The 22,717-nt window shown below is 54.6% G+C and overlaps 2 protein-coding genes and 1 long non-coding RNA gene across 6 annotated transcripts; 2 read left to right on the top strand and 1 right to left on the bottom strand.

Annotated features, from left to right (window-relative positions):
• The first annotated feature begins 3,640 nt into the window (after positions 1–3,640).
• LOC118518952 (transmembrane emp24 domain-containing protein 9) lies at positions 3,641–7,313 on the top strand. Its single transcript, XM_036066087.2, has 5 exons — positions 3,641–3,869; positions 4,040–4,140; positions 4,886–5,011; positions 5,374–5,520; positions 6,452–7,313. The coding sequence occupies exons 1-5, from the start codon at positions 3,686–3,688 to the stop codon at positions 6,599–6,601; spliced, it is 708 nt and encodes a 235-aa protein (XP_035921980.1). The 5' UTR covers positions 3,641–3,685; the 3' UTR covers positions 6,602–7,313.
• A 2,737-nt stretch (positions 7,314–10,050) lies between these two features.
• On the top strand, positions 10,051–19,326 carry B4GALT7 (beta-1,4-galactosyltransferase 7). Of its 4 annotated transcripts, XM_036066045.2 has the most exons (7): positions 10,055–10,205; positions 12,021–12,182; positions 13,705–14,067; positions 16,614–16,839; positions 17,805–17,888; positions 18,159–18,263; positions 18,639–19,326. In XM_036066045.2, exons 1-7 carry the CDS (start codon positions 10,156–10,158, stop codon positions 18,792–18,794), a joined length of 1,146 nt encoding a protein of 381 aa, XP_035921938.1. In that variant the 5' UTR covers positions 10,055–10,155; the 3' UTR covers positions 18,795–19,326. The 4 variants fall into 4 exon arrangements, with proteins under 4 accessions (XP_035921947.1, XP_035921956.1, XP_035921967.1 ...); XM_036066054.2 differs by lacking the exon at positions 18,159–18,263 and having other exon boundaries at positions 10,051–10,205; XM_036066063.2 differs by lacking the exon at positions 12,021–12,182 and having other exon boundaries at positions 10,051–10,205.
• LOC118519007 (uncharacterized) lies at positions 14,311–16,564 on the bottom strand. Its single transcript, XR_004908963.2, has 2 exons — positions 16,322–16,564; positions 14,311–15,030 (listed from the first exon to the last, which is right to left on the bottom strand). It is a non-coding gene; the product is annotated as an uncharacterized LOC118519007 (long non-coding RNA).
• Positions 19,327–22,717: the final 3,391 nt, after the last annotated feature.

Genomic DNA, 22,717 nt, shown 5'->3' on the forward strand with positions numbered 1-22,717 from the left:
AGAATCTTTAAAAAAATAAAATCTATTGACTTAATTTGTTTCAATATATTCCTAATATTTCATCTACCTTGGAAAGTGTCCCATATGCACTTCAGAAGAATGTGTATTCTGTTGTTGTTGGGTAGAATGTTTTGGAAGTCTATTAGATCTAGTTGGCTTATCCACTTACTCAAGGTTTCCATTTCATTACTTACCTTTTGGCTGGTTGTTCTTTCCATTATTGAGAGTAGGGTATTGAAGTCTCCAACTCTTATCATAGAACTATCTATTTCTCCCTTCAATTCTGTCAATTTTTACTTCATATATTTTGATGGTCTGTTATTAAGTATGTAAATGTTTATAATTGTTATGTCTTTTTGCTGTATGGAACCTTTTATTGATATATAATGTACTTTGTCTCTTGTAACCTTTTCTGATTTCAAGTCTACTTTGTCTGATACTGATATAGTCTCCCTGCTCTCTTCTGGTTACAGTTTGTGTGGAATAGCCTTTCCATTCACTCTCAAGCCTACATGTGTCTCTGGATCTGAACAAGTCTCCTGTAGGTAGCATATAGTTGGGTCGTGGTTTTTATCCATTTTGCCAATCTTTGTCTTTTGATTGGAGAGTTTAACCATTTAAAGTAATTACTGAGGGGCACCTAGGTGGCTCAGTTGGTGGAGCGAATGACTCTTGATTTCAGCTCATGTCATGATTTCAGGGTCCTGAGATCGAGACCCACTTCAGGAGCCTGCTTAAGATTCTCTCTCCTTCTCACTCTGCCCTTTCCCCCACTCTCGTGTGTGCTCTCTCTAAAAAATATTAATTAATTAAGTAATTACTGATAAGGAGGGACTTATCCTCTGTCATTTTGCTATTTGTTTTCTATTTGCCTTATACCCTTTTTTTTTTGTCCCTCAACTCCTGCATTTACTATCTTCCTTTGCATTTAGTTAATTTTTTAGTTGTGAAACATGTAAATTCCTTTCCGAGTTCCTTTTGTGTATATTTTACAGCTATTTTCTTTGTGGTTACCATGTGAATGACATTTAACATCCTGAAGTTAAAACATTCTAATTTGAATTTATACCAGTTTACCTTCAATAACAGAAAAAACACCTCTGCTCCTTTAACAGCTCTGTTCTCACCCATTTCTGTGGTTGATATCAAACAAATTATGTCTGTTAAATTGTATGATATCTATCTTTTTGTATGTTATGGCTTATTGTATGTTATGGCTACTTTTTTGCTATAATTGTTGATATAAGCAATAAGCTGATTAGATTAACTCTCCAGATAATTAACTGAGTGAAAAAAGCCAATCTCAAAAGGTTACATACCTTATGAGTCTATTTACATAACATTCTGGAAATGACAAAATTATAGAAATGGAGAACACAGATTACTTGTTGTCTGAGGTTAAGGAGAGGGTGAAGGAATAGGGAAGTGGGTGTGGCTTGAATACACAACATGAGGGATCCCGGTGGTGATGGAAATGTTCCCATCTTGACTGTATCAATGTCAATATCCCGGTTGTGATACTGTATTATACGTGGGGCAAGATGTTACCATGGGGGAAACTAGGTAATGGGTACACTGGATCTCTCTGCATTGTTTCTTACAACTGTATGTTAATCTATAATTATCTCAACATAAAAAGTTTAATTTTAAAAGTAACAGAAAATTTTATTATAAAATGTTATCATTTATTAATTCTGTAATCATTTGTTAATTCCGAATCCTGGTGACATCAGCACTAATAGCATGTAGTTATACTAGCACTAAGAAAAACACAACCAGGGGCGCCTGGGTGGCTCAGTCGTTAAGCGTCTGCCTTCGGCTCAGGTCATGATCCCAGGGTCCTGGGATCGAGTCCCACATCGGGCTCCCTCCTCGGCGGGAAGCCTGCTTCTCCCTCTCCCACTCCCGCTGCTTGTGTTCCTGCTCTCGCTATCTCTGTCTCTGTCAAATAAATAAATAAAATCTTAAAAAAAAAAAAAAGAAAAACACAAGCAGTAATTCACAGAAGAAAACAAATGACCAACAAAAAAATGCTCAGTATCCAAGGAAATAAAAATTAAGATAGTGAAATACAACTTTTCATTCAATTATTTTGCAAGATTACAAAGGTTGAGAACTAAAAAAAAAAAAAGGAAGATAGCAGGAGGGGAAGAATGAAGGGGGGGAAATCGGAGGGGGAGACAAACCATGAGAGACTATGGACTCTGAGAAACAAACTGAGGGTTCTAGAGGGGAGGGGGGTGGGGTGATGAGTTAGCCTGGTGATGGGTATTAAGGAGGGCACGTTCTGCATGGAGCACTGGGTGTTATGCACAAACAATGAATCATGGAACACTACATCAAAAACTAATGATGTAATGTATGGTGATTAACATAACAATAAAAAATTTTAAAAACTAATGACATAATGTATGGTGATTAACATACATAAAAAAAAAAAAAGGTTGATAACTTTGACCAGGGTGTGCAGAAGTAAGCACAAGAACCCACTGCTGGTGAGACTGTAAATTGGTATGAAGTTTGAACGGGCAATTTTACCAAAAAACTATGTCCTACAGTAATGCTTTTTTAGAAAACGAACACAAATTTATGTGCAATATATGTAAGAGCAAATGATTAGGGGAAAGAAATCTTAACCATTTTCATCACAGGAATGGTTAAAAAAAAATAAGGTATGAACCAAGATTATGTTATATTGTTACTGTTAAGAAAAATGAGGTAAAGACTTCCAATGAAGGGGAAATGTCAACACATCCTCATCAAACTTCCCTCCCCAAGACCAAACGAAACAACAAAGAGAACCCGAATTAGAGAGAAAACCTCCAACTTCTATGAAACCTTGAAGTGGCACAATCAGAAACTGCTAACTCCAAAGAGCTGCCAAAATACACCGGAATTTGGATAAAATCCAGGAAGGACACGAAGGGCACACCCAGACCTCTACTGATCTCACATTGAGCGCAGAGCCCTCCAAAACGGGGCAGCTCTGCCCCCAAGACCCCCACCAATACTCCTTTACCTGCGGGCCACTGGGGCACCGAACCACGTTCTGGAAAGGAGCCACCACGGCCGAGCTCTGCAGCAAAGCCCATGTGGACGATGTCTGGTGCTGATGCGGGGGCGGGGACGGGGGGAGGGGGATACCTGGGACCATACAGACCAGATCAGACCAGATCTAGGAGTGGATGAATTTGGAGGTGAAAGAGAAGTGGTAAAAGGAGTCTCCTAGGTTTTTTTTTTTTTTGTATTTGAATTTTTTTCGAAAATCAGTTGGTGCACTTGTTGGTGTCACTTTTTCAAAGTTCAGTTTTTTAAAAATAGAAGCAAGCCCAAAGTGTCGGACGCAGAGACAAGTCAGGGATCCTCAGTTTCAATCCTGTATCTGCTCATAATTCATTCTGCGACAACAAACTGCGTTACTTGCAGCACCTGTAAAAAAGTTGATAAACACTAGTAGTCGCCGGACCGCCACCAGGATCAACGGAAGGAAGGTTTCAATTCTGAGGGCGCAATTCGGTTGCAGGCAGAAGCTGCTCTCCAACCAGCTACTGCCTCGCCGTGGCCGCGGGGCATCTCGGGACTTGTAGTCCAGCCGGTCGAACTCGCTGTCCCGGCAGGCCCCGCGGCGGCGGCGGGAGGGCTACGTGGCGCCGCCGGCTGCGGTTGCGCCGGCAGGTGGGGCAAGATGGCTGCGGAGCAGGGCGTGAGGGTCGTAGGGCCCCGGCCCGGAGCGGGACTGGGCAGGGTGGTTCGGGCCCTCGTGTTGCTGCTGTGTTTTGCGGCCCGCGGAGGCGCGCTATACTTCCACATCGGGGAGACCGAAAAGAAGTGCTTTATTGAGGAGATTCCGGACGAGACCATGGTTATAGGTGCGGGTGGAAGGGGAGAGTTTGGAACAAGACCTTGGTCTTGGGGCGGGGGGCGCGGGAGAGTCCGCTCTTCCAGAGCGGGGAGCAGCGGGTCTCGCCGCGTCCTGGCGGGGGCCAACTCGACCCCACCTCGCGCTCATCTGACCTGGGTTCGCCCCACGTCCCTCCAGGAAACTACCGGACACAGCTGTATGACAAGCAGCGGGAGGAGTACCAGCCGGCCACCCCCGGGCTTGGTATGTTCGTGGAGGTGAAGGACCCAGAGGACAAGGTGAGCCGGCCCTTGAGCCCCGCCGAGCCCTCCGCTCTGCACTTCAGCGCCAGACCAGGCGGGTGCTGGTACTTCCCTCCTACTCGCCGCAGCCGCTCAACTGCTGGCCGTCGTTGGGGGTTGGTGAGAAGATCCCGGGTTTTCGCTCTAGGCCAAACTTGGGCTGCTGTAGGCTAGCTGCTCCTCTCAGCTTCCCGACTGCCGCATGACTCCGCCAAGCCCCTTCCCTGCCCCGAGCCGTTTTCCTGGCCTGGGAGATGGAAACGCACCTGTCTTGTAGGCGTGGTTCGTGGGTTAATTGTGGTGCTGGCCATCAAAGAATTTCGTTAACTCTAATGCTGTGATGTCTAGACTTGAGGAGTTCACAGAACGGGGTGCTTTCCAAAACGAATGAGCGGCTTTTAATTTCGACGAATAAGGATATTAAAGCAAAAGAAAAAAAAAAATCTTTAGTTGCCACCTTTGGTTTAAGAAAAGAACCACACCAAAAGAGCGGAAATGGCAGGAGCTCCAATAAAGAGCCCTTCCCAAGAGCAGTCACGTGTCAGCTCCATCTCAGACGCTTCACCCCTGCCCCAGAAGGTTCTCAGACAAGCTTTTGGCAACTGCTGCTGCGCAGCTCTAGACCTTTTAGTGTTGCGAGGTGCCTAAGGCTCTGTTTGCCAACTTTTGAGGCACTGAGAGCCTGAAGCCCTGTTTCCTTCCAGCCCCATCCCCCTGTAACACTGAAGGCTTTTCTCTCCAGGTCATCCTGGCCCGGCAGTATGGCTCTGAAGGCAGGTTCACTTTCACCTCCCATACCCCTGGCGAACACCAGATCTGTCTTCACTCCAATTCCACCAAGTTCTCCCTTTTTGCTGGAGGCATGCTGGTGAGTGGAACCACGTGGGATTTGTAGCTTTCAAGCTCTAGAGCCTGGTCAGGACTGGAGACTTGGTGGTGCTTTGGGTGTGAGATGAGTATGTCCGATTTTGTGTTTCCTAATGAATCTGGGTTTCCAGTGAACATCCAGGCACAGTTGCTGAGCTCCTTGTGTATGCCTTGGTCCAAGGCTCAGCCAAGCTGATTCCTGCCTGTTTTCCCAGAGACCCGTAGGGCCAAACACTGAGGAGGTCTCAGTCAACATTGGCTAAATGCACAAATGAAGGAAAGTGGGGGACCAGCTGTCAGCCCCTGGCAGAAAGTTGGAGCAGGGCTGCCTGATTTCTTCTTATCTTCCTTGTCTGTCCCCAGAGAGTACACCTGGACATCCAGGTGGGGGAACATGCCAACGACTATGCAGAAATTGCTGCCAAAGACAAGCTGAGTGAGTTGCAGCTCCGAGTGAGACAGCTGGTGGAGCAGGTGGAGCAGATCCAGAAAGAGCAGAACTACCAACGGGTATGTCGGGCAGGAGCTTCTGAGTGGGCTTCATCCCAGATGCCTTCCCCTGGCTCAGCCAGAAGTTGCATGCTGGTCGGATTCATTTTGAAACCCAAGGGACTTATCTGTCTGTGCCGCTCTGCAAGTCTAAAAGGTGGGGTGGGTACCACTCACTCCCGTTTGTAACCAAGGAGACAGGCTCTTAAGAGGCTGTCATTGCTCTAAATCACAGTGACACGTGCACAGTGACAAGAGCGGGAATTGTTGCTAATACCGTGGGTGTTATTTCCGTGGCCCCAGGTGCTTCTAAGACCAGCTATTTCAAACTCACTTGTGTCGGGGAGGCAGGATGGGACCATGAATGAATCTGTGACCATAAGGACTATTACGTGTCTAAGCCTCAGGGACCTCGAGTTAATTGTCAGCTGAGGGCAGCGTTGCAGATATGCTAGCCCTGGGTTTTAAGAGAAGCAATGTGAATTTTTCCGGGTTTTAAATATTGGCAAAACACATGTATGTGCCAGATGCCACCACAGGGCCACCAGTTCGCAGCTTGTGCCCACAATCCTCAAGGAGCAGCTGGGGAGAGCTGGGCAGAGAGATCAGAACAAGTCCACTTCTAAGTGCTAGAGGACAGCTCTGTCTGACGGAGTGATACTGCAACTACTTTACCTCTCCCCCAGGCTCCAGGATAGGACCAGCGGAGTGCTGTCCCTGACAGAGGAGCAGACAGACTTAAATGAGTGGGTTCCCTGAGGTCCTCTGGCTGGGGAGGATGAAAGCAGTCCCCAGGTGGGGGGGTCTCTTTGACTCTTTGCAGGTACTTGACTGGAACCTGAGCAGAGCTGGTTGGCCTGGGGCACCCTCTGGGAAGGGGATCCAGCAGTTAAAGTGGCGCCTGGTAGGGCCCAGCAAACTTCAGCTCCTCTTCCTTTCTCTCCTCCCGCAGTGGCGAGAGGAGCGCTTCCGGCAGACCAGCGAGAGCACCAACCAGCGGGTGCTGTGGTGGTCCATTCTGCAGACCCTCATCCTCGTAGCCATCGGCGTCTGGCAGATGCGACACCTCAAAAGCTTCTTTGAAGCAAAGAAGCTGGTGTAGCCATCCCAGGCCTCACAGGCCATCCTTCCTCCTGGGCTGGGGGAGAAAGGGCCTCCTGGAACTGATTTCTCTCTGGCAGGAGGACTGGTTCCAAGCCGTGGATATCTGGAGGGGAGAGGGGCTACAGGCACCCCAGGCACAAGCTTAGGGCAGCGGCTTGGCTGGCTGATACCGAGCAGGTGGTGGGGCGATGCCTGCCCTCTCCCCCGGGATCTGAGCCCTTTGCAGTAATCACCCGGGGGCCGGTGAAGCCACTGGGAGCCCCATTGGCACCTCAGAATCACAGTGTTACTGATCAGGGACGTGAGGCTGTTGTCTGGGGTGACTGGGGGGAGGGGAGCGGGTGGGCAAGCCAGTCTTTTTTCTGTCTTCCTTTGCTAACGTGGGATTTTGAGCAGGTTGGGTGTGGCTGTGATTCCCTGCCACCCTGGGAACCTCACTATACCCTCCTTGGGCCCAGACTGCTGATCCAGGATGTGTGTGTCAATGGAGGGGATGGGTGGAGGGGGTTGCAGTGTGGGGAAAGTAGCCCTGAGGTTGACCTCAGCTTCTCAAATTGGTTGTCCTTTGGGGGGCTTGAGGAACTGAGGTCAAGCCAAGCAGAGGCCTTGGTGCTGGTTGGGGATGGGGCCTGCAGAGTCTTAGTTACTGATTTCATTTTCAATAAGTCTAGGTTTGTTACATTGGTTTCCCAATTAAAAAAAAAAAGTGACTTCTCGTCCAGTGTAGTTACTATAGTGGCCGTAACACGGAGGTAGTTGGGGAATATCAGTTCTGCCACTGTGTACCTCACGTTCCAAGATGAAAATCCACCTGTGAACTTTGGTCCTCCTAGCCTCTCTCCACCTTCCCGCAGCAGGGGATAGTGGGGTTTGCCCAAGACCATAAAACAAGTGACTTGTGGGCTTGGTGCTCAAATTTACACCATTTTCCTCTGTGTCCGCTCCCTTGAGATACAAGTGCCCTCCCTGCGTTTCCAGAGCAGGTGGACGGCATTGTCACGGTGCTGCCAGGAGGTGCCTCATTCGGAAAGGTAGTCGGCATTGAACAGAAGAGCACAGCAGGTTTGGGAAGGACAGAAGTCCCTGGGCTGGTGGGGATGAGGATGTTGATGGTCTTAACCAATAGCATGGGATTTCAGCAAGGACCTTGAAGGAAAGGAAGGATTCCGAGGTAAGAAGGCAGAGCCTGGGAGTTGGGCGCGTTGGCAAATGGAGGTCGATGGGCATGGTTTCCACTGGAGTTCAGGATTTTATTTTATTTTATTTCTTTTTTAAAGATTTTATTTATTTATTTGACAGAGAGATAGCAAGAGCAGGAACACAAGCAGGGGGAGTGGGAGAGGGAGAAGCAGGCTTCCTGCTGAGCAGGGAGCCCAATGCAGGGCTCGATCCCAGGACCCTGGGATCATGACCTGAGCCGAAGGCAGATGCGTAACGACAGCCACCCAGGCGCCCCAGGATTTTATTTGAGTGAGAGCACAAGCAGGGGGAGTGGCAGGCAGAGGGAGAACCAGGCTCCCCAGACACAGGACTTGATCCCAGGACCCTGGGATCATTCCTGAGCCAAAGGCCGACTGAGCCACCCAGGCAGCCCCCATGGAGATAAATTTGAGGAAGGTTAACCCAGCAGTGTGAGAGAAAGAGACTGGGGGGGGGGGGGGGACGAGTTTGCAGACTACTCGAACTGCCAGGAGGATGTGATCTGACCTCATATTGCCACCTAGACCTCCTCCACATTAAAAACAAGATGCTTTTATAGAACAGCTTTGGAATTACAGAAAAATTGTATAAAATAGTTCCCCCCTATTAATGTCATGCATCAGTATGGCACATTTGTTAAGAAACGGTATCGATACATTATTTTTCACTGAAGTCCATACCATATGTAGATTTCCTTAGCCATTGCCTAAGCCTTTTTTTTTTTGGTTTCAGGATCCTATCCAGGATACCACATTACATTTAGCCCCTTCTTGGCTGTGACAGTTTCTCAGAATTACCTTGCTTATTATTACCTTGACAGTTTAGGAGTACAGTTCAGGTTTTTTGTAGAATGTTCCTCAATTGGGATTTGTCTGCTGTTTCATGATTAGACTGGAGTTCTGAGTTTTTGAAAGAAAGACTAAAAATGTGCCAGTCTCATTCCATCATATATGGTGCTGATTATCAACATGACTGTGGGTGTCACCATTTGACATTAAATTTTATGTGAAATCTGATTTCTTGAGACAAATCAGATCTGACGCTAGTGGGGCTTCATTCTGATGTGACAATTAGCTGGACCGAATCGCAGCTGTCCCCTTGAGGTGGGCTTGTGCTTTCAGATCACAGTCCCACCTCCCTGCTTCTGTCACTGGCCTTCCTGGACTGGTCTCTGCAGGGGTCAGCCTCAGCCTCCCCTGTGTCATCAGCGAACCTAGGCTGCATTTGCCAAAGCTCTGTTCTAGGGTGCAGTGCAATGCAGAGTTTAGCAGCGAGGTCCCTGGTGGGTATATGCTGGGTTTAAAGGAGAAAGGGGGCTGCTGGGGTGACTAAATTCCTCACCGACAGTAAAGTCCTTTAGGAAGCAGCAACTGTGCAACCAAGGTATCTTGGTTTACACCCTGAATTGCCTCTCTCTGCCCCAGTTTTTCAAGTGGGCACAAGTACACTACTCGTAAGGACTGAATGAGAGAACCAGAGTAAAGAATTTAGAACCATGCCTGGCATCTAGTAAGCACTCAGTAGATGTTAGCTATTTATTAGGGAACTTCACATTTACCTAAGAGCAGGGGAGATCAAGCCCCACGAGCTCTGTTGCTGTCTTTTTCCAGGTGGGAGGCTGGCCCAGCTGGGTAAGTTCCCACTGTGCCAGGGCAGATAAGTATAAGAACTTCGTTTTATACTCGCCCTTCAGTGCTCACCTCAACTCCACCAAAGTGCCCCCCTCCTGCATAATAACTGTCACTGACATCGGGTTGACTGTGCCCAGCACTCTACCAAGTATGTTGGCCTGTCCTTCAACCCAAGCAACCACGTCGATCAGGGACTATTTATCCACGCAAGTGAGGAAACAGGTGGAAGGGGATGGTGCCTTGCCCCCTAGGGCCTGGGGTCTCTGCTGGACCCGAGGCTGAGCCCCGAGCCTGGCCTTGCCCCCCTCCTGGCTTGTTGCGGAGGAAGAATGCACCACCACCTGGGGCCGGGAAGAGGAGGAAGGTGCGGATCGTCATCCCAGAGCGCCGGTTTGGAAGCCTGGAGTCTAACTAAGTCTAGCACCGGCCCAGTGACTTGAGCCCCCTCCGGGCTCTCTGTTTCTCGGGAGAACAAGCGGGTCCCCGGCATGGCAGTTGAGCGGTCCCGCGGTGGGAGCGCTCGGGCGTTCCTCGCACGCGGAACCTTTCACGCGGCGGCTTGGGGGAGCGGACGGCGCGGCTGGAACGGCGGACCCGGCGGACCGGGAGGCGGGGCGGACGGGCCGGGGCGGGGCGGGAGGCGGAGGCGCCGCGTAGGCCCGGGAGGCCGGGCCGGCCGGGCTGGGAGCTCGAGTCCCATGCGCCGCCACCTCCCCCCACGATGTTCCCCTCCCGGAGAAAAGCGGCGCAGCTGCCCTGGGAGGATGGCAGGTGAGCGGCGGCGGCCGGCCCGGGCCCCGTCCTCCCGGGTGCCGATCCTTTCCGGGCCGCCCCGCGGAATCTAGGAGCCCGAGGCCGTCGCGTCCCCGTCTGCGGGGCTTCCTGAGGGTCTGTGGTTCTCCTTGTGGGTCCCTGTCTCTCTCTCTGGGTCCGGGTCGCCGTCTCTCCGTGTGGGTCTCTGTGTCTCGCGGTCTCCGTCGCTCCGCAGGTCTCCGTTCCTCCGCGGGTCTGTATTTCTCCGGTGACTTCCCCTTGTGAATTTCTGTCCCTCGCTTTGCGAGGCTCTGTCACTCCATGTGGGTCTCTTTGTGTCTGTGTTTCTCCACTGGCGTCTGTCTTCGTGCGGGTCTCTGACTCCATTGACCTCTCCCCATTGGATCTCTGTCTTTCTGTCTGCCCCTGGCCCCTGAGGGTCGTTCTGCCTTGTCTCTGGTCTCCCGCTTCCCCCCTTCACGTCCATGTGGCCTCAGACCCTACCCTCTCTCACGCTTCCCCAGCCTTTGCTGACCGCCCAGAAGCTTTTCCGACCAGACCGAAGCTCTGGATGCTGTGCCTGGCAGGCCCCTGCCTGGCACATACTAGGCACTCCGCACACGTAATGCTGGTTCATTTCCGGTGCAGCTGTACTCGAGTGGGACCTGCTCCATGGGTTAGGTGTGAGCTGGATCCAGACCTTAGCTAGTGATGTTCTCCACTAAAGCAGAATCAGGGTAGGGGAGTCATTTGCCTGTCTAGATTTGGGGGGGACACTGACACTTCATTCTTAAGATGTGCCCACAAAACTCTTCTCACCCAGAACACCGGATAGCGGGTCTCCGGAGACCCAGTGAATGACACCTCATTCCCTGTATGTCTCTTGAGTTTGCCAGGTGCCAAAAGATTATGAAATATAATGGGCACAACTCTTTCATTTGGGGGATTTTTCCGACTTGGTGTTGAAGTCGGAAGACAGGAATATAAGAGAAGGAAAGCCTGGACAGTGGAGTCAGTCCTGGGCGGCAATCCTCTTTAATAGCCATGTGACCCAGAACAGATCACTTAATCTTTCTGACCTCAGCTTTTCCATCTCTGAAACAGGGATCATAATATCTACTCTGCAGGGCTGCATGAGGATTAAAAGAGATCACATCCGTAAAGCTCTTGACACTGTGCCTGGCACAGAGGACGTGTCTAACAGGTCCCTTTGCAGTTGGGAAGTGCTGTTAACCAGAGCAGCTGATATTCAGACCTGTATCACTAAGATTTGTGTAAGGAAAGAGAGGAAAGGTAATGGAGGAGAAGTTCCATTTCCTGATCCCTTTCCATTAACCTTTGGAACATACCTGTGCTCCCAAAAAAAGTTACCCATGTCAATTCCTGCTTTGGACCCAGGGGGTTCAAAGGTCCATGCAACCAATGCAGGCTAGTGTAGCAATCGAGAGTGCTGGCTCTGGAGCCAGCCTGCCTCGATTTGAATCTGCCTTTTCTAGCCTTGGGCATAGACTGATGGAGACAAAAAGACCTCCTCTGGTCTGCCCCTCAGAGCAGGGTGCCCCAGGGCCTGGGAGCTGCTGGGCCTGCGGATCTGGAGTTTGCCACCAGGTGGCGCCAGGAGCTCTCAGTGTCCACTTGTCCTGAGGAATTGAGATTTGGTTCTGAATTCAGTTGCTCAGCGATTTGGGCCCTTAGAGCCCAAAGGATAGGATTGCCTATGAGAACGTGATCCTGGAAAGGGAAGCTGGACTGAAGGAACAGCCTGTGAAGTTGCACAGAGTGCCCAAGCCATGCCACACCCCCGGATAACAGTCACTGCTTCTTTTCCCAAAGGTGGGATGTTTCTTCATGTCCGTATCCCCGGTCTACATCCCACCCCCAGAAAGAGCCCCAAGGGCGAGAGAGAATCTGTAGAGGTTCCAGCCTTCCCAAGCCACTGGCAGGATTGGGCTCCGCTCCTCCCCAGCGGAGAGCCCTACCACAGGACAATGGGGGGTAAGTCAGAAGCCCTGTCTTACCTGGCCACCTCTCTGCTGTGTGTGGGACCTGGCTGCAGGGCTGCGGGCTTCCAGGTTGTGCTCTAGAGAAAGTCAGGAGCTGCTCTGGCTCTGGTGTGTGACTTAAAGCATGTCCTTGACAGCTTGAACCTTTCCCGTGACTCACCTAGCAAGCCCTCTGCTGTCTAAACTGGGGCCGCAGGCAGAAACTGATGACCTGCGGGGGAAGACAGCGAGCAGGGACACAAGTGATTACAGATCGCTAAGAGCTCCGAGGATGGAAGGCCCAGAGGCCATGGAGGGAGTGCTCTATCAGTTTGTGCCCACGTTGAGGGGAGGGCCCTGCGGGCCCTGGCGTTGGAGTTGAGGGAGAGGGACCGTGCCAGCCATGACATGGGAGGTTGGCCCCAGAGGATCAGCAGCGGGCTTCCAGGCAGATAAAATAAGGAAGGGCACCGCGGACTGTGTGAGGGCTGGAGCAGGAAGGACTATGGTGAGTGGCGAAGCTCTGGGTTACCCCACGTGTGCCCTGGGTGAGTGGTAGGGAGCAACTCAGGTCGAATTTGTGCCGCCTGCCAGCTAACTGGTGACTCCTAAAGGCAATAAAGCCAAGTGTTTTGCAGGTTATTGCAGGGGGAGTAGATCGAGGAAGCTTGCTTTTTCTTAGGTTGCTCAGCTCCTTTGCTATCCTCAGCAAAGGGATCAGGTGAATCCCACCTTCCTAACCTAGAGAGCAGCCTCTCCGAGCACTCCCTCAGTGTCCAGGCCATTCAGGGGCACTGGCCGCTTCTAAACCCAGCCTGGGTTCCATTCCCGGCCTGCATCTTCTTTCCCTCTTCCGTCTCTCATCTCTTGTCGCATGGGCTGCCCCTTGGACTGAAGCTTTGAGACTCATTCAGTGAACTGCCACTGGCCATTTGGGCCTTGTGTTGTTTTGGGGGCAGATCCGATCTTCCCAGAGTCAACTCAAGTCTCTTCCCTGGACGGATATCGGCACCGGCCCCTGCCTTGGGGGCCTTTCTGGTGTGAGAAGCAGGATGAAGCCAAGGTTTCATCTGGGGGTGAACTGACAGGGGAGCGGGGTTGGAAGGCAGCGGATGGGATCTCTAAGGCAGCACTCCTGCCGTCGGCTCGGGCTTTGGACCTCCAGCCATTGTCCTGGGGAGGGGCAGGTACAAGGCACAAGGAGTCTCATCCCTGTCCTGCAGCAGCTCTTGGTCTGACCTGGACTCACTCACAGAAAGTAAGGGTGTGTGAAGAAACTGGGGCAGCTCTGCCCCGGGGACGGAGGGCTTCCTGGAGGTGGCGTGACAGAGGCTGGGCCCAGAGCAGTGAGCAGGATTCTGATGCGAGGTAGCAGCATGAACAAAAGCATTCAAGTGTTGGCTTCTGCACTAACTCCCAGGCGCTTGGGGCAGACCGGTCCTTGTACCCAACTTCGGGGGAAGCCAGAGGAGGGGCCTGTCAGAGGGCCCCCTGTGCCACCCGCCCTCCTGACCCTGTCCCTGCTCTTGTCCCAGGTCCAGGTTGCTCCCCGGCGGCCTCCCCCGGAAGTGCTCCGTCTTCCACCTCTTCGTTGCCTGTCTCTTACTGGGCTTCCTCTCCCTGCTCTGGCTGCAGCTCAGCTGCTCCGGTGATGTGGCCCGGGCAGCCCGGGGACAAGGGCAGGAGACCCCGGGCCCACCCCGGTCCTGCCCCCCCGAGCCACCTCCTGAGCACTGGGAAGAAGACTCATCCTGGGGCCCCCACCGCCTGGCCGTGCTAGTGCCCTTCCGCGAGCGCTTTGAGGAGCTCCTGGTCTTTGTGCCCCACATGCACCGCTTCCTGAGCAGGAAGAAGATCCAGCACCACATCTACGTGCTCAACCAGGTGGACCACTTCAGGTAGGGGCGGCCTCCTGATTCAGCAGCCCCTCTCCAGGGCCTCACCTTGCCCCGGCCCCTCGGGCTCCTCCTTTTCCCACAGGAGTCCCATGCCAGGGGGGGTCTCTGGCCTGTGAAAGCCCCCCCCCCAATCCCTGGGGAGCAGTGGCGACGGCGGGGCAGGGGGGGAGCAGTAGACCCTTCTCGCTGGTGTGACGGGAATTTGAGGGGAGGATTTGGGGCTAAGGAAGGTCCTGATCTATCTTTTTTAAAAAAGATTTGTTTATTTATTTGAGAGACAGAAAGAGTGAGCAGGTGGGAGGGGCAGAGGGAGAGAGAGAATCCCAAGCAGACTCCCCACTGAGCACAGAGCCTGACGTGGGGCTCGATCTTATCACCCTGAGACCACCACCTGAGCCGAAACCAAGAGTCGGACACTTAACCACCTGAGCCCCCCCCCAGGTGCCCCAATACCCATTTTGCAAAGATGACCACAGCTCCTGTATGAGGAATAGCTTTTACCTGGACACCAGAGGGGTGCTGGGTGGTCGGAGGTGAGGGTCTCTTGGCTCTGTGGGAGATGTGGTGGGGAGGAGCTTTCTAGTGGATTGGCTGTGGGTGTTCGGGGAAGGGCGGGTCAAGACCACAGCTTCGAAGCTGCTCACTCCGCTGGGAGACAGGTCCAAAGGCTCTGGGGCCCCACCTGGCCCTTTAGGCCACAGTTGCCCCAGTTTTCACAGCCCACCCCTCCTGGTCCTCACTGTCTCTTCCCCCAGCTTGGATTCCACGGTCCACCAGTAGCATCAGTCCCTCAGCCCCTGGGCCGCAGGATGTGGCTGGAGAGGTGGCTGGTCTTCCTGGCAGTGGAGGGCCTGCCTGGAGCCCCGTGCTCCTCTGGCCTGCTGCCTCTCGGCTCTCTGATGCAGCTCTGCCCCCTCTTTCCTCTCCATCCTCCTCCTCAGCCTCGGCTGATTACTTTGCTTCCTGTGTGAGGAAACAGAACCAGCTGGAAGAGAACCCGCCCCGGTGCCCACCAGTGGGGGCCTAGGCGCCCACTGTGCCAGGAATGCCTTGTCCCAGCCCCTCCGCTCGGGCCCTGATCCCCTTCTCGCTGTGCTGCTCAAGGACGTGGCTCCAGCCACGGCTCCTTTCTCGCCCGCACCAACGGGCACTCGCAGCAGCACGCCCACTGAGATAGCGCCCATCTAAAGAAGACAAGACCCCGTGACCTCCCATCACCATTTCTCTGCTCCCCTTTGTAGCAAAACCTCCCTCTCTCCCCTCATGCTCTCTGGAACCTGCTCCGCTCTGACGTTTACCCCCGTCATGACACGGAGGCAGCTCTCGCCGATACCACCAGTAAGCCCCAGTGAGCCCCAGTGAGCCCACCACCGTGCCCCGAAGCCTCCCCTCCCTGACCTCTCAACGTGGTGCTCTTGGGGCTCAGCGCCTCAGCGTCCTCTTTTCTGGCTCCAGTCACTCCCTGGGGGTTTTTGGTCGGTCTCACGGCGCTAAACCCTGCCCGTACCCTGCTGACCACCCCCCCCATATTCTCCTGACCGCCAGACCCACTCGTGCAACCACCTGCGTCACCCTCCTTCTGGGGATGTCGGGCAGCCCAGGCTTAACATGATCAAAACAGCATTTCTGATTTCCCACCCGCCCCCCCTTCCCCATTTCAGGAGCTGCCCCCTCCTCGCTTCTGCTTGCTCAGGCCAGAAAGCCTCAGAATCATTCTCAACCCCTCTCTCCCTCACGCGGTGCATCCGGACCCTCAGAATACATCTAGAACTTGCCCCCTTCTCACCGCCCCCCTGAGCTAAATCACAACTGTCTCCTGCCTAAATGAGTGTAGGAGCCTCCCAACCCGACTGCCTGCTCCCGCCCCTGATCCTCCCGTCTCTTCCCAACACCCCAACTGCCGTGACCCCGTTACACACCAAGTCACAGCACGTCCTGCCCCTGCTCCGAGCCCTGCGGTGGCTCTTGCGTCTTCCTGCGGGTCACAGTCCCAACCTGCCAGGGCCCCCCCCCCCCCCGCAACCGCATCCCTTAAGCCCTCCTCGGTCCCTCTGCTCCTGCCTCAGGCCTTGGCGGTTGTTTCACCTCTGCTCGGAGCCCCATCCCCTCCACTCCCCTCCCCTGCCACTCTGTTACCCTGCCCCCCCACCCCCCCGTCTGAAAGAACACCGCCCCGCCCCCCAGCGGGCTCCCCCCTCCTCGCCCAGCTGTTCTTTCCTCCGCAGGGCTCGCCGGGGTCTGGCTGGGCACGTACTTATTTTTCTCCCTTGTAAGCATGTCAGCTCCCAGAAGGCAGGGCTTTGATTTCTCAGTGCGGGCACTGCAGTGATCCGGGCGGTTTCCGGCACATGGTGGGGGCTCGGTAGACCTGTGTGAGCTGAGCCCGGGGGGGGGGGGGGGCATGCAGCCGGGCAGCCCTCCCAGGGAAGGCGGCGTGGGGCGCCAGGCCGGGTGCTGCGGAGGACAGCCTCCTGCTCACCGTCGGGGGGAGAGCAAGCCCCGCCCCGCCCGCCCGCTCGCTTAGCCTCGGCCACCCCCCTGCACAGGTTCAACCGCGCGGCCCTCATCAACGTGGGCTTCCTGGAGACCAGCAACAGCACGGACTACATCGCCATGCACGACGTGGACCTGCTGCCCCTCAATGAGGAGCTGGATTACGGATTTCCCGAGGCCGGGCCCTTCCACGTGGCCTCCCCGGAGCTCCACCCGCTCTACCACTACAAGACCTACGTGGGCGGCATCCTGCTGCTCTCCAAGCAGCACTACCAGCTGGTGAGGCCCAGAGCCAGGGGGCGCCCGCCTGCGGGAGCCCGGGAGCAGACAGCCACGTGGGAGACTCGGTTAGGGAGCCCCGGTACCAGCTGGCTTCAGAACAGAACACGGGGGGTGGGAGGGGGGCCGGTTCCTTGGCTCTCAGACTGGACGGATCTGGGCGGGGCCGGGGGAGGGTCTGGCTTCAGGTGTGGCTGGCCCAGCCTCTCAGACAAGGGTCCCCCGACACCATCTCCCCCGCCATCTCTCAGCTCGGCTTTCTCGGCAGAGTGGATTTATTTTCAGACATTCGAGGTGCGGGGTGCTTGGAGCTGTGCCCCCCGTCCACCTAGGCCCAGGTTCAGTGGAAGATGAAGTACCTTCCCCAGCAACCCAGACAGGAGTCCCAGAACTGCGCCTTGCTGCCTCTTGATTGGCCTGACTTGAGTCAGGGGCCCACCCCGGAGTCAGGGGCTTGGCTGGAGGTGGGGGGGCGGGGAGGACCAAGTGACTCAGACCTCCGTCTGCTGCACCTCTCTTCAGGCTGTGGCTGAAGCCAGCTTTATGTAAATGAAGCTCCAGGTCGGGTGGCAGACAAAGGTGCTGCGGCAGAGCCCAGCTGTCCCCGTCCCCCCAGGGAGAGACCAGGGCAGAGCCTCCCGGGGAGAAGCGGGGGCATGGGGCAGGCAGAAGTCAAGCACGAGCCGGCACTTCTGCCCATCACCAGCTCCCCGGAGAGGTGCTCTCCCGCCAGCCAGACTTTTTTGAGAAACCAGTCATCTCACACAAGTTCAGGGCCCCATTAGAACAGGCAGAGGGACTGGGCTGCGGTGCTCGGCAGCGGGAACTGGGTGTCCATTCAAACCTCCACGGGGGCGGGGGGGGGGGGGGAGGAACAGGGGGCCTTGGCCGACTCCCAAGTGGTAGGAGACCAGGGAGCACCCCTGGGAGGATGGGGCAAGTGACGCTCCCTGTCTCTGTGTTAGTGCAACGGGATGTCCAACCGCTTCTGGGGCTGGGGCCGCGAAGATGACGAGTTCTACCGCCGCATCAAAGGGGCCGGGCTGCAGGTAATGCCCCCCCCCCCAAGGACTCCCCCTCTCCTCAGCCATTGTGGCTGCCCTGAGGTTCCCTTCTCTGGCTCAGATGAGATTCCTGGGGCTTGGAGATGGCCACCCCTGCCCTGCCCCTGATGAGCACCCCTTTCTCCTGCCGAGTGGCAGTGCAGGCCCCTGCCTGTGGCCTGTGGCCCGTGGCAGGCGGGTGGACCCCGGAAGACTAGCAGTGAGGGTCAGAGCTCCGGGAGGGCGGCCTGACCCACCTTCCTTTGGCCTTCTTAGCTTTTCCGCCCCTCGGGAATCACAACTGGGTACAAGACATTTCACCACCTGCATGACCCAGCCTGGCGGAAGAGGGACCAGAAGCGCATCGCCGCTCAAAAACAGGTGCTGACTGGTCCCCTGATTGGGGACGCATAGGTGGTGACATGGGGAAAGCAACAGGGCCAAGCCTTACCACCAAGCTCTCCTTGGGCCCAGATGGCCCTGTCCTCCCCTGCTTGGCCCAGCGCAGTCCCCACTCTGGGGGCTGCCATGAGCACCTGGGTGCCGTGGGCCAGCCGAGACCTCAGGGCCTGGGCAGGCGGGGAGCAGGGGAGGGGCTCCGCTGTAGGTGCCGACTCCCAGGCAGACCTGTGACACAGGGACCACCATCCCGCACCCTGCCATATCAGTGCATCGGCTCTCCTGCTTACTGCCGCGGTGCTGCTGGGGACAGCCACACAGCCCTGAGTACATGCCCTCTCCCCCTTCCCTTCCCAGGAGCAGTTCAAGGTAGACCGGGAGGGCGGCCTGAGCACCGTGAAGTACCGCGTGGATTCCCGCACCGCCCTGTCGGTGGGCGGGGCCCCCTGCACTGTCCTCAACATCCTGTTGGACTGTGACAAGGCCGCCACCCCCTGGTGCACATTTGGCTGAGCTGGCGGGTCAGTAAGGAAGCCTGTGCCCACAGGCCACACAGCTCCTCAGGCTCAGGACAAAGCCTCAGGACCGGGGCCCGACTCCAGTAGGATGTGGAGGGGCCCAAAGCAGCGGCTAGCAAGCCACCCGCTTGCAGCAGCCCGGCCCCCCCGGGGCAGGCTGGAGCCGGGACAGGACACCCTTGGGTGCCCGGGACGCTGCTAGCAATGAACAGCGATGGAGAGAGGCTGGAACGCGGCTCCCACCTGGGACTGCCCACCCCCTTCCCGCTTGCCCTGTTCTGCCCGCCTTGGTGCACTTAGACCTGAGGGCTTTTGGTTCCTTCCCCTGGACCACCTCGGGCAGAAGCCAGGCGGTGGACATCGGTGGCCAGGTGATCCAGAAGGTTGGAACTGCAGAAACCGGCATGCAAGTCCCACAGGAAGGGAACCTGCGGAGGCCAGCTCCCGCTGGGTGTCAACTGTGCAGGAATGTGGGCCCCGTGTTGCCGGATCTTCTGATTTTTTTCAAAAGAAACTAGAATTCTGGATTCTTATGTGAAATCGGGTACTTTTTAAACGCTAGCAACTAATTGAAACTTCAGAAAAGGATGGTGGGCTAGACAAAACGTGTTGTGGACCACCAGTTTGTCGCCTGTGACCAAGCGGAGGGAGATGGGGCAAAAGATGGCACCTCCCTTAGTGATGAGCTGGCAAGGGGTTGGGACAGGGCTGGGGACGCCAAAGCCAGGGGAAGGTCAGGTAGGAGAGAAGCCGGACGAAGGGCAAGGTTCCTGCCACCTCCCACAGCCCTCCAGGCTTCACTGCCCTTCTGGGCAGTCTGGTCCCCCTGGGCTCTGATGGGCTCCGACTCTGGGGTTGGGGGGGGGCTTCATCCTGCCACACTGGGATGGACAGACGTAGATCCACAGGCCCGGACTCAGGGTAGGCAGAAGGTGCCGGCAAGGACCTGGTCGTAGCTCGAGGTGGGAAGACCACATTTCTGAGGTGGGAGGAAGAAGACGAGAAGCAGGAGAATCCTGAGTTGTTCCCACAGCATGAGGGCAGATTAGCACTGATCACACGATGTCCAGGAGAAGCAAAGGAGGAGAGCCATGGGAGACCATGGAATTGGGGAGTGACCTTGGAGGAATTACCTGCAAGGAAGCCTGGGGCCAATGAGAGTGGGAGGTGAGGGGCTCTGCAAGGTAGATCACTCCTTCAAGGCATCTGACTGCCAAAGATTTGGGCCAGAAGTCAGGAGAGTCTTGGGACCAGAGAAGGTTGGTTTGTTTAGCAATAAACAGGACACCTGAAATGCCAGAAGAAGGGAGTGAAGTCCCAGAGTTCAGGAGGGTGGATTCAACAGCTGTGCTCCAAAAAGACTACCCCTCTGAGGATGATCTCAGGGCCGCCGTGTACAGTTGTGGGGGTTGTGCACTGCATCACCTGAGCGCAGTGTGAGTACAATGTAACTATTCAGATGTCTAACAGAGAGTCCTTGTTATCCTAAAGTGACCTCTTTCAGCAGTTCAGCTTCACTCAGCCTGGTGAGGGGCGAGCACAGGGCGATGATTGATGGTGCAAGGGCAGTGGGAGGGACTTGGTCAACTTGAGACCCAGGAGAGGGGAGTGAAGCGCTCCCTGTGGGCCAGTCTCTGGACAACCCTGGCTGCATCATCTTGGACTTCTATAACATGGAGGCAGAACGCCAACTTCTGGAGTTGGCGAGACTGGACGTGCCATCAGAGCCCCCAGCTCGGTACTCACGTAGCACGTAGCAAGACCCACAAGAATAGGGAGCTCCCTCCTTGCCACCTGCATGGAAGGAGTAGAATGAAGCAGGACCAGCTGCCTTGGCTGGGGGAGGCCCCCTACCCCCCCCAAGCATGGCCACTGCCACCACCTTCCAGGAGCCCATAGGCACCCCAGGCCAGGCCTGATGCAGCCTGAATGTGCAGCCTCCCTGCTTCTCCAGCCAGGGCCTCCCCACCTCACCGCCCCCCACCCCTCCAGCAGAGGAGGAGGGGGGCATTGAGCGGTGGTTGGCTCGGGGAGGAAGCAGACAGCTCGGCACCTTGGTTGCCTGCTCCACTAGGGGAGCTGACATCCTTGTCTTGCCGGCCAGGACGTGGAGGAAGTGGACCCAGGACGTAGCTGGGTGGCATTTGACCAACATGGTGGCTAGAATAGCACCTAGCCGTCAGTGGGCATTAACCACATACAGAAGTCTTGCCGTTGCATTCTCTCATGAAGCCTGTCTTTACCTAAGCTAGGTCCTGATTATTCACCTGTTCTATAGACGAGGAGGATGAAGCATAGAGCGGTAAGTAGCCTGCCGAGGTCAGAGAGCCTGGTGGAGCTTGGGATTTGGACCCCAAGACTCCGACTTGAGAGCCCGATTCCTTCATCCCTGGCCTGTACAGCAGGTGGCAAGAGACAGATGTTCCTTTCCTTCCAGACCTTCCCTCCTCCTCTCCCCAGCCGGAGGGGGCCTGTGGGAGGGCTGGTCAATGCTGTCTGGTGCCCCTCCCACCTCTGGGACAAAAGCAGAGCCAGGGGGGCGATCCACAGTGTCTGCCCCTTGCCTCCTCTCCCTGGGGTAAGGTGGGGGTTTGCCTGTTGGAGAGGTCCCTTGGGACATCGGCGGCATCCACAGCATGGCATTCTGCCCGAGGAATGTACCAGGGGCTTGGGGAAGGCCTCCCCCAAAAGGCAGGATCTCGCTAGTGAAGCCACATTGCAGTCCCGATGGGAAGAGTTCCAGAGGGATCAACAAGGGCAAGGCAGAAACACACCGGGGACAGCGTGTCATGTTGAGGGACCCGGAAGCAGTTCAGGGTGTCCCTGGTACCCTGATGCGGTGTAGGAGTCGGGGGAGGTGGGCAGGAGAGGGAAGGCTAAGGTGACCCCTGAGGACCTGGGAAGGCCACACTGAGCAACATGTACATTATTCCATGGGCGCAGGGGTTTCAAGCAGGGGAGAGTTTCTGAGCAGGGAGACATATGGTTGGGTCTGTGTTATAGAAATATCCTTTGGGATCTAACACCCTGCCGGTCCGGGGGTTGGAGGATGGAGTCTGGGGGAGGGAGAGCTTAGGCTGAACAAGACATGATGAAGCCAGACTGAGGCCAAACAAACAAGGACACTAGAAGAACTTAAGGCCACTGGCACCTAAAGCTACAGGAACCATTAAACCGAACCAACTCCTAGCCAGACTAACATCAAACTTGACGTTAAAGGTCTGTATCAGTCCCTTTAGCTAATAAATCATGCATTACAAGCCTTGCTAAAAGGCAAGAAAAAAAAAAACAGACTGAAGAAAAGAGAGCAAGAATCAGAACCAAACTCAGATATGACACAGAGTTTGGAATTACAGATAGGAAATTTAAAATAACTATGACTCGTATGTTAAGGGCTTGGGATATTATGATTTGTCAGAAATATATATTTGGTCATTCAGATGACCAAAAGATATTTCTTCTCATATATTTGGTCTCCATCCATGGTTCCTGGCTCACAGCTCATAAAAACCCTTGGCATTTCCTCAGTAATAAGAGCAATGGGAGCATCTTTGGTTATAATATTTGGTCTCTTGTCCTCAGTTCTGGAAATCATTGAGAGCCGTAAAGGTGAAATGGGTGTCTTATTATTCATTATAAGCCCCTTAATACTACAACTGGGTTTATGGGGTTTTTTTCCTAAGATTTATTTATTTATTTTAGAGAGAAAGAGAAAGTGCACAAGCAGGGGAGGGGCAGAGGGAGAGAGAGAGAGATTCTCAATCAGATTCAGTGCTGAGCTCATGGCCTGAGCCAAAACCAAGAGTCAGATGCTCAGCTCACTGAGCCACCCAGGTGCCCCTCATTTTTAGCTTGAATAATTTGTGTGTGTGTGTGTGTGTGCATTCTTTAGGATTTTCTATATATGGGATTATGTAA

This window comes from Halichoerus grypus, chromosome 2, assembly GCF_964656455.1.
Source record: "Halichoerus grypus chromosome 2, mHalGry1.hap1.1, whole genome shotgun sequence".
In the NCBI taxonomy this organism is placed as follows: Eukaryota; Metazoa; Chordata; class Mammalia; order Carnivora; family Phocidae; genus Halichoerus; species Halichoerus grypus.

Coding starts and splice junctions, on each gene's coding strand:
- LOC118518952 (XM_036066087.2), top strand. CDS start 3,686: ATGGCTGCGGAGCAGGGCGTGAGGGTCGTAGGGCCCCGGCCCGGAGCG. Junction 5,012..5,373: donor TTTTTGCTGGAGGCATGCTG/GTGAGTGGAACC, acceptor GTCTGTCCCCAG/AGAGTACACCTGGACATCCA. Junction 5,521..6,451: donor AAGAGCAGAACTACCAACGG/GTATGTCGGGCA, acceptor CTCCTCCCGCAG/TGGCGAGAGGAGCGCTTCCG.
- B4GALT7 (XM_036066045.2), top strand. CDS start 10,156: ATGTTCCCCTCCCGGAGAAAAGCGGCGCAGCTGCCCTGGGAGGATGGC. Junction 10,206..12,020: donor CTGCCCTGGGAGGATGGCAG/GTGAGCGGCGGC, acceptor CTTTTCCCAAAG/GTGGGATGTTTCTTCATGTC. Junction 18,264..18,638: donor GCATCGCCGCTCAAAAACAG/GTGCTGACTGGT, acceptor TTCCCTTCCCAG/GAGCAGTTCAAGGTAGACCG.